The sequence below is a fragment of the Ammodytes marinus genome (genome assembly GCF_949987685.1).
Source record: "Ammodytes marinus genome assembly, chromosome: 15".
In the NCBI taxonomy this organism is placed as follows: Eukaryota; Metazoa; Chordata; class Actinopteri; order Uranoscopiformes; family Ammodytidae; genus Ammodytes; species Ammodytes marinus.
The window spans coordinates 29,455,691-29,468,365 of record NC_137219.1 but is presented as its reverse complement, the minus strand read 5'-3'; the positions used below and the strand labels follow the sequence as shown (position 1 = coordinate 29,468,365).

Below are 12,675 nucleotides of genomic sequence, written 5' to 3'. Positions count from 1 at the left end.
TTTAGCTACAGTCTGGGTATGTTAGTGGCTGGACTTTTCGTCAAAATGTGTTTTGCTAAAAGTTTAGGAAATACTCTCCGTTTACACACTCATTATTCACCAAAGTAAAGTAAACAAGCTTTGGTGAGAGAAGAAACTAGTAAAGTACTAAATATATTTTTGTCTTCTTCTGTGTTAATTATTATGCTGGTGATAGTGTACTGTACTTTTTATCCATCCATCCGAAAAAATCCTGTGACATTGATTTAAAATCCAGTATCACGCTCTTCTGCTATTTTGCGATTTTACAGGGATATAGCCATATTTTTTTTTACAAGGAACAATCTTACATCTTTTTGTGCTTGCCAACTGATGGAAAGATTCAAGTGCTCCTTTAATGTATGTCAGCAACACAGCATTTTACACAGTTATCATTATGATCTTAACATTGAAAATTTATTTTTTCTGCCCCCTTCCTCTTCTTTGCTGTAGGAGACATTAAAGCAGTTAATAGTCATGCCCCTTCCTGACATCCTCTGCATTGCCACAGATCCGATATCAGGTAACAAACTCTCCCACATACCATACACCCACTTATCAAGTCTTGCATATGTCTACTGCCTCCTTGTCAGTGCTGTAATAGAAATTAATATACACACCTGTATCTTTTTATGGAGGATTGTGAAAAAAATTTAGATGGTGCTCCAATAGATATGTGTGGGTGGCTAAAATCCTATTGGCTTAATTACATTTGTACTTATTTATTGACGTTGATTCCATTACTCTTGTTCATAGTCCTCCACCTAATAATAGGATAAAAAATGTGTGAATCGTTTTCATACTTGATTTCTGCCATACGGCCTGGGTCCCTTGAAAGGCTCTATATAAAGTAAAGTTATTATTATCATTGTAAGCATTGGGTCTTTTGGGGAATTGTAATTATAGCTGGAGTAACTGGGGATACTGTCTTTTTGCAGCTGAGGCAGAGGGTTAAGTAATAAGATATGTTACCAATTGTTGGCGCAATAACAGTAACAATTTAATCTAATATAAGAGTGTACTCTACTCTAAATCTAAGTCAAAAGGTTAAATGTATGAGTCTTACTGGCATAGCTGGTCATGGATGTCCTGTTACACTTGTTGTAAGCATGATGATTACTGGCACAGTGTATACATTTTCCATATCCTCTATTGTCTTTCTTGAGAGCTAAACTGAATAGGGTCTGGCTGTCATTTATTTTTGTTTAAAGGTTAATCAAACATCACAATATGTTAATCACACTGTCTTGTTGCTTATTTTTAATGCAATATGAGTAAGATTAAAGCAGGGGCCAAGCCGTTAGGTGTTGGCTGTGCTATAAAATCGTTACGGTATATCGCAATATTTATTTTCTTGAAATATGAATCGTATCTTCAGGTGCTGATCGTAAATCTATATTTTGAAAAAAAGTTTTGAATGTTTTAATGGGTTGTGAACTACAACTCCTGATGTAGCTGTACGGTTATTTGCCCTGAATTGCCTGGTTTTGAATCTGCGCATGTGTGTCTATTAGGGGTGTAACGGTACATGTATTTGTACCGTACCGTGACGGTACAGGCACGTATTTGGTGTTACAGAGGTGGACCGCGGTCCGTTCGTGGCGTACATAGCGTTATATGGCGAATGTACAGCCTTGTTTTGCTGTGTGGAACTTAAAACTTGTCGTCGGAGTTCCCCCCGGACCATTTAGCCTCCGGCTCGGCTCGCACGTGCGCAGTAGCAGCCAGGATTGAGAGTCTCTTATGTCCATGGTGAGCATGAGGGTCAAGGCAGTGTTGCTAACTTAGCAACTTTGTCACTATATTTAGCGACTTTTCAGACCCCTCTGGCGACTCTTTTTTCAAAATAAGCGACCAATCTAGCCGCTTCTTCTGGTGTTATTGGCGACTTTTGGAGACCCTGGCTGTCGCTAAAGCATGTATCGCTCTTAACTTCTAAACGAGCAGCGGGTGACTCCGCGGCCACTCCCCCCGTCCCAGAGCACTGACAGGCGGCCGAGTTTTCACGCAGCAGTCAGAGCAAGAGATAAACAGCTCTCCACTCTAGTGTTCCGTTTGCATCACTATTAGCAGTTATAGTAACCCTCGTTTACAGTCTATCAGTAGTGCAAATAAAGATGTTATACAGTGCTATCGAACAGAGAGCAAACTGCATGACGAAAGTCAACAGGAAACCGGAGCTTGCAGGCGCCCCCCTGTTATTCAAATCCCGTTTGAGAGATAATTTAAGATTCCAGGTGAATTATGAAAACAGTGATAGACGTTTGGAACAATGTCGGTTGTTTCACTGCGATCGCCTATGCTGCAACACGTCGAAAATGCATTTTAGAAGGCACCAAAATAAATAAATAAAAAAATACGGGGCGATAGTGTATTACAGAACAGTTAGTGGCGTTCGGAGCGCAGAATCTAGGTCTACTATAGGCTACTGACGAAAATCACACAACACATTGCATCTATTTATTAACAATATTTATGAATTTAGGCTATATTTTGCTGCTCCAACTCAAATTCAGCCCAGCCAGGCGATAGTTAAGTTTCAGTTTCGTTTTCATCTCCGTGGTATACAGCCGTTTGGACCAGCTGATCGGCTCCCGACAGCAGGAGTCAGTCTGCCTTCCAGTTGTACTGGGAAGTCGGATCTATGGTGCCAGTGATAACTGAACTAAATGATAAAATAAAGCGATCTTCTCCTTCCTATATTTGTCTATCTTTATCCCTCCACTGCACACTCAGTCACTACTATCCATGCTAAAAGGAAGCAGGATTATATAACCTCATTTAGCACATTATTTTTAAATATTTTATATTATTTATTTATTTATTTTCTCCCCCATCTAATTTTGACGATTTTTAGAAAAATGTGTTGGTCTGTAAGCGCTAAGGGAGCATGTTTAAATAAAACCTGTGAACCTTAACTTTTAAATGTATTTTATTTCATGTTTCTATGTGCTACGCAGGCTAAGGTTTTGGTAGACTTGACAATTCATACTATTTTTTCAGAAAACCCACAGGCATTAAGGACATGCATCCTAGATTGCCATAGTCATCAATGGGTTAAGAGAGCTGCATCAATATTTTCTTTTTTTAAAGTCAAAAAGACCCATTAATAGCCTACTGTATATTTTTTCATTGCAATTTTAGTTTATAATGAACCTACACTAGTATTTAATAAGTATTTTATTTATTGGAGAATTGCAGCAGTATTTTTATATTTGTTATGCATTTTATTTGTATGTTACATACTGTCAGCTAGTTACTGACAGCTAAAGCTGTTCATTCTCCCTTAACTATGAACCGTACCGTACTGTACCGTACCGTGACTTCAAAACCGAGGTACGTACCGAACCGTGACTTTAGTGTACCGTTACACCCCTAGTGTCTATGGCGCGACTGCAGTGCTGGCTGACAAACTCACTCACTCACTCACTCACTCACTCACTCACTCACTCACTCACTCACTCACTCACTCACTCACTCACTCACTCACTCACTCACTCACTCTCTAAGGGACAGACATATTCTGAAAAGAATATGTCTGTCTTGTTTATTGATTTTTTTCTAAATGGTTATGATTTACTAATCGGGTACATGTGCCGTTATTTTTTCAGTAAGTTATCATTACTGAACGTTAAACGAGGTGCGTTACTATGAATTGAGTGATTAAACTGCGTAGAGGGAGGAAGAGATAGCTTTATTTTATAATTTATTTTAAATATGTTTATTGTAGTTTTCAGTTTTAAGAACAGACAGTGCATACAAACACACATAACATACAGAACAAAGCACATCAAAATTAGCAGCCGCAGTCCATGGTCAAAACATAAATATTAAATAAAAAGATCAGAAGTCTTGCGAAAAGACAAGTGAATGTCAGAGTACAATAAAAAAGAAAAATACACACATCCATACATTTGCACAGTAAAGCACTATAGAGCAGCCTACCCATTAAATAATCTTATTACAGGGTCCCAAATCTTATCAATCACATCTCCTCTATCATCGTTATAGTATCTCAGTCGCTCCAAATGCAGTGTGTTAGACATTTCTCCTAACCACAGGTCGTATGTAGGCACAGAGTCCAACTTCCACACACGTAATATCAATTTCTTGGCAATCACCATCCCAAATTCAATAGCCTTCTTCTCATATTTATTAATACAAGAAAAGGGACTTGTAGCTCCCAGAATTGCCACAAGAGGTTCAGGTTCCAAACGTTTCCCAAAAGCCTCAGAGAAGCATTGAAATATACTTTTCCAATATGAATGGAGTTTGCTACATAACCAAAATGAGTGTGCTAAATTACCTACCATGGATTTACATTGATTACAGACAGGTGAGACATTAGGGTAACATTTGTTTAGCTTCTCCAGGGAATAATAAAGTCTGTGGACTGTTTTAAACTGTATAAGATTGTGTCTAACATTAACTGAACATCTGTGCACATTCCGCAAACATTCATCCCAAATATCATCACTCAATTCCACATCTAACTCATCTGCCCATGCCTGCTTACGCTCCTCGGTACCCAGCACAGCTCCATTATGAAGAATTTTGTAAAAGAAGGAAACCGCCCCACGAGTAGCCGGGTCAAATTTATTCATTGTCTCAAGAGTTTCGTGCTTATTCAGGCTCTCAAAGTTAGTTAAATTTTTACAAATAAAATCTCTAATTTGTAAATATCTGAAAAAGCTTGAGGCAGAAATATTATAAGCAGTTTGTACCTGTCTAAATGTGGCAAAGCTTCCTTCAATATACAAATCATTTATGTTAACAATAACCTTTTGTTTCCAGTCAAAGAAAGCTGCACCGTTAATGCCTGGTATAAAAGAGTGATTATTACAAATGGGAGTGTCAGTATACATTTTTGGAGCCTTAATATAAGATTTGATCTGCTCCCATATGCGTATAGTGCCATGAATTACACGGCTGTTACTGTAGCATGACTTCTTGACTGTGGTGGGGCTGTTAAGCAGTGCCAGCAAGGAAGACTTTTTGCAAAGCAGCCGTTCTATGCGTAGCCACGCTGGGCATAAATCTGAAATAGAGGGGGGGCCCCTTCTCCACCAAGCAAGCATAGACAGATGAGTAGCCCAATAGTACATTTTAAGATTTGGTAAAGCAAAGCCACCAACATTCTTTGCCTTACATAAATGTTTTTTAGAAATTCTAACAGCTTTGTAGTTCCAGATTAGGGTTGCAAAGGGGTGGAAAGTTTCCGGTAAATTACCGGAAAGTTTCCGGGAACTTTCCACGGGAACTTTCGCTCAGGAATTTTGGGAATATTCAGTCGGTCATTTACATATTTCTTTTTCATATCCAAACATAAATCTAAACATTTAAACACTATGTTTGGTCATAGGCAGACATCCATGCAAAATACAATTAAAAAACATTACATTTGAACAGATTTATTTGTAAGTAGAACTTTATCAAGTTTTGATTATTTTATGAACAATCAATAATTTCACTGAACAACAACAATATGAATGTTGAGTTAAATATTACTCAACTGTCTGACCCAACCCATTCAATAAATAAAGTCAAATGCCCCCCAGGTGATGGACGAATGCACAGAGCATGTAGGGGGCATGGCCTCAGTACCCCTGCAGTAGGATGTGTGCTATGTCCAATTTGCCAAGTGTACTTGCATAAAATCTGGTTGTTTTAGTCGAGATTATGCTAAAATATATTGTCCCCAACTATATTTAAAATCACAGTTTAAGCCTCTGTAAACCTGGTCTTGTAAAAATCAATATATGATATCAAGTTGGGTGTCTCAATAAACTTAAAAAATAATCTGATTTGAAATTAAATGTTCATAAATATATTAAAACTTAGTTGAAAAAACTGTTTCTTACAGTCTAGAACGTTTGCCTGGACTGAAATAACATAGTTAGGAGAATGTAGTGCATTTGGGTTGCTTTAAATTTAGTAAATTCCCGTTTATTCCCGTTAATTCCCAAAATTCCCGTTAATTCTCATAAATTCCCGTTAATTCCCATGGAAAGTTTCCAACTTTGAAAATTCCCGGAATTTTGCAACCCTATTCCAGATAAATGAAACAACAATGGAATCTAGTTGCTTAAAGTAAGACTGAGCAATAAAACAAGGAATGGATTGAAAAAGATGGAGGAAACGCGGCAGTACAATCATCTCAATAGCATCAATCTTCCCTATGAGAGAAATAGGAAGAGTCTTCCAGAAATTAATTCCCTGCTTAAGCTGTTTAATTTTGCTGTCCCAGTTCTTTCGTAAGAGATCCTCAGATTTTTTCGTAACAATAACACCAAGATATGAAAAATGCTCATAAGCCTTTTTAAAGGGAGTGGACAATAAATACGTCATATTAACCTCCTTGGACACTGGCATTAACTCACTTTTGTCCCAGTTAACAGAGAATCCAGAAAGTTTGCCGAAACTGCTAATTAGAGTCAAGAGGGCAGGTATTGATGTTTGAGGACGAGATATAAACAAAAGAATGTCGTCTGCATACAACGAGAGATATTAACGGGGGATATTAATTTACTTTGTCTGACACTGGCAGCAAGCGGCTAAAATTTATTTTATAATTTAGTTCAGTTATCCCTGGCACCATGAATCCGACTTCCCAGTACAACTGGAATGCAGACCGACTCCCACTGTAGGGAGCCGATCAGCTGGTCCAAATGGCTGTATAACACGGAGATGAAAACGAAACTGAAACTTAACTATCGCCTGGCTGGACTGACTTGAGTTGGAGCAGCCAAATATAGCATGAATTAGGGTTAGGGTTAAAAAATCAACAAAACCCACCTCATGTGTATTTGAACCAATGGCAGTGCATTCTATGCTGCACGCGCCATGAAAATTAGATAAAGCAACAATGCTGTGCCACGCAGCAGTTGGCAGGAGATACAATGTTGCGTCGCGCAGCATCCGGTATCGATGGGCTAGGAGCTTGAGTTCAATCTTTAAAAGCACTCCATGTTGTTAAACTGTTTACTCTTTTAATGAAGAAAATACTTGAAATACAGTAGCCTATGTCTTCTAGTCTATTTGTCTCAGGTTGTGAGTTTGAATTATTTAATTTGATACAGTTACTGCATTCGCAATTTATATTGTTTAATAGTTTACTTTTGAATAGAATACTTGAAGTACAGAATGTCTACCAGACCAGTTGTCTGAGATTGTGAGTTTGATTTATTTAATTAAGACTATAGAGTTAAACACACTTTTTGTTGTTTAAATGTTTACTTTTGTTGAGAATTATTGAAGTGCAGGATAAATCTCTTGCTGTCTGTTGATGTGCAATAAATATCAAAGCTCATTCACCTGTCTGTTCTACTCATTTCAACTGACTTGTGAAAATTGCTCAAAAAAATCCAAATTCTTTGACATATAGCAACTTTTTTTTACAGTAACGCAAATAGTTACTTTCCCTGGTAACTATTTCTATTATAAAATAATTTAGTTACTAATTCAGTTACTTTTTGGAACAAGTAGTTAGTAACTATAACTAATTTATTTTTCAAAGTAACGTCCCGAACACTGCTGCTTACAGGATCTCACACAATGAAAAATGCCAGTTTGGCTCTTTGGCATAAAGTTAAACCGGATTAAGCCTGTACCCTGGACCTGAAACCAGAAACCAACCCAAGCCTACCCTAAACAAAAAACAAACTAAGAAATCAAGACACAAGCGGCAATGAATGGGTCCAAGCCTTTATTTGCTCTTCGGAGGGGGAGCTGGTGAAATTTGACACCAGGCGACCAGCAAGGCAAAGGGCTATGGCAACAAAGCAACAAAACAGAACGTATGTTAACAGAATATTTAATTTCACCATCTACTCAACATTGCACTGCAGGTCTTGCTCAATATGCTTTTGTAGTCCTATTCCCAAACACAACCAGTTTAGTTACGGTTTATTTTAAGCCCCACCTTTTGCAAAGATAAGATAACACTTTATTGTCCTTTTTGCCCAGAAATTAGTTTTGCATCACAAGCTCCAACAATTATACAGGACATGTAAACATTATAAAGACATGATTTAAAAAGAAACCAGAAAACATTAAAAACATAATTAATAACAACGAATAATAAATATAATGGGGATCCAGCCCTGTACAAATGTTCATATTTAATCGGGGGCACCTCCTGTGCTGATTCAGCAGCGATATGGACAAGGGAACAAATAAATGTTCGTATTTCTTCTTCCTGCACTCTTGAACCTAAAACGCCTCCCAGAGGGCAGGAGTTAATACTTCTCGTGCAACACATGGGATGAGTCCAGAGTGATTATGTCAGCCAGTGTGCATGTTGTTGCTTTCAATAATACTGTTCTCCACTGAGGGGCACTTTACACGGTGAAAACGAGACAGTTTTCCCGTTTTTGGTTAAAAAAAAACCCTGTTCAGACACAATTTATCTGACATCTTCACTCGTACACATGTTTTCAGAGGAAACGGAAGAAATCGCTGTAGTAGCAGTGTAGTAGGCATGCCAAGCCAATAGTCAGCGGTGACACTTAGCCTAGTACAGGGGTGGCCAACCTGCGGCTCGCGAGCCGCATGCGGCTCTTTGCCTTGCTTCGTGCGGCTCTTCAGTTCATATCAAATTTTGTGATTATAATTTTTAATTTTTTTTTTCTATACTTTTTTTTTGTGTTTGCATGTTCGCAAACGTTTCATGCGGCTCTTACGTTCGTTTTACATGTTGTTTATTATTTCATTTTTTATTTTGTTAATGTGTGTATGCCTGTTCACAATTTCTTAATTGAGACGCAACATAACGTTCGCAAACGTTTGGTGTGGACGCAACCTAAAACTGCCCGCTCAGCTTGGAGGGAGGTTTTCCGTGAGTAAACAATTTGTGTCAAGTTCGCTCCGAAACAGAGTGGGAGAGTTTATATTTTTTGTTGAACGTTATACCAAGCCATTCTGCCTTATATGCCAGGCGTCATTAGCGCATTTCAAGGCTTCAAATCTTCAGCGCCACTTCAGCTCACTCCATGCTAAAAGTAAGTCCCACTAAGCAATAGGGGTGGGAAAAAAAATTGATTTTGCGATTAATATCGATTCTCTCTCGGACGATTCTGAATCGATTCAGAAAAGTTAATAATCGATTTTTATTTTTTTGTAAATACTAATACTTCCTGCGCATGCACACCACACATGTGCGAGTTGTTTCCAAAGTGGCTTCAAAAGGGCTGCGAGCAGCAAACCCATGACCTGCACCGGCTTTATCTCTGTTTACGTTTTTGTATGAGAGCTGAATTCCAAGCCATACTTTTTGTACAATGTGTTGAAATGACATAGAAAATAATAGATAATAGTATAGAAATCCTATAGAAACATGATTTACGAGATTAGAAATAAAATAAAACTGAATCGGTTTAGTTTTTACATACTTCCATATTGTGTTGAAATGCAAGCTGCATTGATTATTGCACTGTTCATAGAAAGTCATATTTGTGACAAGAAAAGCTTTTCTCTTAATGCAATATTAGAGAAGGCAATTCATCTGTTGATTGTCTTTAATGATCATCACAAAAGTAGGAAGTGATTAGCAAACTCCGAGTAGCAAACTCAGATGTGCATATAAATATATTTTTGAAATTCACACATGGGTATGTACATAAAAAAAATTTTCATTGAGATGCATTGAAAATCGATTTTGAATCGAATCGTTGACCTCGGAATCGAATCGTGAGGTGCCAAGAGATTCCCACCCCTACTAAGCAACATGCATAGTAAGAGAAAAACGCTATTTTAAATTGTTATGTTTTTGTTTGTGGACTTGGTTGAACTGAGAGTTGTTGTGTGAGGCAGTGCACAACATTGTTGAAAATGACTGGCCTGTCGTCTTAGTACTGTAGGAGTCCAGTTCTGTCATTATCACAGGGGCGGCCTTAACGATCTGGGGGCCAGTTTCAAGTCCTAGTGTGGGGCCCCCCGTTTTTTTTAATTTTTTAATTTTTTTTAATAAATAATGCGAAAATTAAAAAGATTGTGGAATCCAGTTGGTTCTTCGACGGATTATGAGATAATAGGCCCCTGGACCAAGACTCTCAAAGGGCATTGTCTTGTTGGAATATCCAACCCCTGCGCAACTTCAATTTTGTGACTGATGCTTGAACATTATCCTGAATAATCTGTTGAAACTGGGTTGAATTCATCCGACTATCCTCTTTAACCAGGGCCCCAGTCCCTGAAGTGGCCACAGCATGATTGAACCTCCACCAAATTTGAAAGTAGGTAGCAGGTGTTTTACTTGGAATGCAGTTTTCTCCTTTCGCCACGTAAAGCACTTTTTATAATGACCAAATAACTTCTTGTAGCCTTCCCCTAAACCATGACAATGAATAATCTTTGTTTTTAAGATCTTTTTGGGAGCTGTTTTGATGATCCCATTCTGTCTCACTTCTGCAGAGTCAAAGAGAAGTGCAACTTGCATTTAGTCACCTAAAATACCTTTTCTCACAATTAAACCGACCTTTATATAAGGTTCAAGGCTTAACAACATAATCCAACCAATTTTGTGTTTAAAGTCCTCAGTTTTACATGCTGTTACATGCAGTGTTGTGCCTGAACGCGTTCAATGAACGATCGTTCATGAACTCGTTCATATTGGGGGCGAACGTGAACTGAACGTATGTATTTCTGCCTCATGAACGTTTTTGCGAACGCGCTCATTCTGGCGTTTGTGAACGGCGCTCTTACAGTCGTTCAATCGTTCATCGAGTGCCAGATTTCCAAAGAGAACCCCCGCTAAAAGACAGCGTAAACAGCCCTTAATATGTAGCTGAAAAACACCCAATCTGGCAAGACATGCCACCACAGCGTCGCACCGCCGCTGAGTCATCAAAATGCGAAACACTGCGGAAAAAACAAAAACAAATGAATGCAGCAGGACTTACTCAGACCATGGACCTAGCCTCAGGCTCTACCTCTTCTTCGTATGATTGTTACCTACCTCAGATTGTGTTTGTGTTAATAAGTACGTCAACACATCTTCTGGACTTTGTTGTTAACAGTAGGCCCTACACTGCAGTTTAGAATGGTCTCCTTGAGGGTTTTACTATTTTAAGTTGTAGGCTAATTTGTTTGTAGAGTACAACCTGCCTGGTATATTTTTCAGTATTGCTTTCTTTGAATGACCTTTCATGAGAATTGTTTCCAGGTTTGGAAAATTATAAAAATGGAAAAACATTTGCACCTTAACCGTTTTTGTTTGAATAATTCTTCATTAAAAAAAAATCCATTTAAACAGCAACTTTTTCCTAATGTTTTTGAGAATATAGTGTAGGGGGAAAAGCTGCAGCTGGCTTCTATTGTGGACTGAATGTTATTGAAATTATTTCTGTCTGTGGTTCTATATGAAATGTGGCAATTATTTAGAAAAATAATAGCCTGCAGCAACATATTTAAAAAAAATAATTAGTTCATTTTTGAACTATGAACTTAGTTCAGAATTATGAACTATGAACTGAACTAGTTAATTTTAAAGGGTGTGAACTGAACTTTGAACTAGTTCACGTAGAAAAAGAACTTTCCCAACACCGGTTACATGCATTAAAATCAGCAAAACCACAAGGGTTCCCATATTTTTGCACAGCCAGTTTTTCACATTTTATTTAATTTCATAAAACTAAATACTGCTTTTCAAAAAATCTTTGTTTGGAAAACATCCCAGTACTTAGCTGTTCCTGGTAAATGAAAGACATACCACTTTTATCTTTTTTTTGTGAAAGCAGAGTCAATTATAATGCCGGCTGAGAGGGGTTCCCAAACTTTTTCATATGACTGTATTAAAAATCGATTTTTAAATTATAAAGTTATCTGATTAATGAAGTGAGGAATTTGAGCCATGTTTTTATAATTTCAATTCACCATTCATTATTCACAACACAAACATGTTATTAAAGATTACAGACAGTTACAACTGGCTTTAAGGTTAGCATGATTACACTTATTTGCCACACTTTATAAATGCTACTCCAAAAAGTCTTGAGTGGTAATATGTAATTTACAGTATGTCTGTGTGTTTTGTTTTTCTCCAGCAAAGAGCATGGAGGAGCTGCAAAGACTTTTGTTGCTGATACTTGGCTGCTCAGTCCAGGTACAGTAACACACACACACTCTCTGATACATGCACATGCCCATACACAGAAGCTTACTGTTCCTCCCAATCTCTCCCAGGAAGGCTTTTTGTGTCCATTTGGTTTTGCATGTCAAAATAGCTGTGGACTGCAGGGTCAAATTGCACAGAGTTACGTCAATGGTTTATATACCGTAATAATGGAACAATGCAATTTAAATGTTGGGTATTGGTCAGCACAGTTGGATGGTTTAAGAGCCATGCTAGACGGGAATATAACAATTCGACTCAACTCGCATTTTTGGCTTTTCCACCACAAAAAAATGGTACCTGGCCCCCTGTAGCGGCAGTTTTTTTGGTATCGCCTCGCTCTAGGTTCCAAGCGAGCTGAGCCGATGCTAAAAGGTGTTGCGGCAGACTGCCGGCCACTGATTGGCCAGACACTACCGCTTCATTCTGTTGTATATTCTCCCAAACTCTGCAGGACTTTTCGAGTGTATTTTGTCCCGACGTAAAAAAAAACTTAATGAAATGTCCATATATTCGCTAAGCTCACCCAGTAGTGTTGGTTATTGGGG

At 38.1% G+C, this 12,675-nt stretch overlaps 1 protein-coding gene across 4 annotated transcripts in view; it reads left to right on the top strand.

Annotated features, from left to right (window-relative positions):
* ccdc88c (coiled-coil domain containing 88C) overlaps window positions 1–12,675 on the top strand; it is a 145,957-nt gene that overhangs the window by 21,003 nt on the left and 112,279 nt on the right. For 3 of the 4 annotated variants that reach the window (XR_013845231.1, XM_080042662.1, XM_080042663.1), the window contains 2 exons: window positions 472–541; window positions 12,060–12,118. Coding sequence is in view for 3 of the 4 variants with exons in the window: in XM_080042662.1 (XP_079898788.1) it covers window positions 472–541; window positions 12,060–12,118 (129 nt within the window). In the remaining variant the exon portion in view is untranslated. The remainder of the gene's footprint in view (window positions 1–471; window positions 542–12,059; window positions 12,119–12,675) is intronic. The other variant, XM_080042664.1, reaches the window with a different exon arrangement.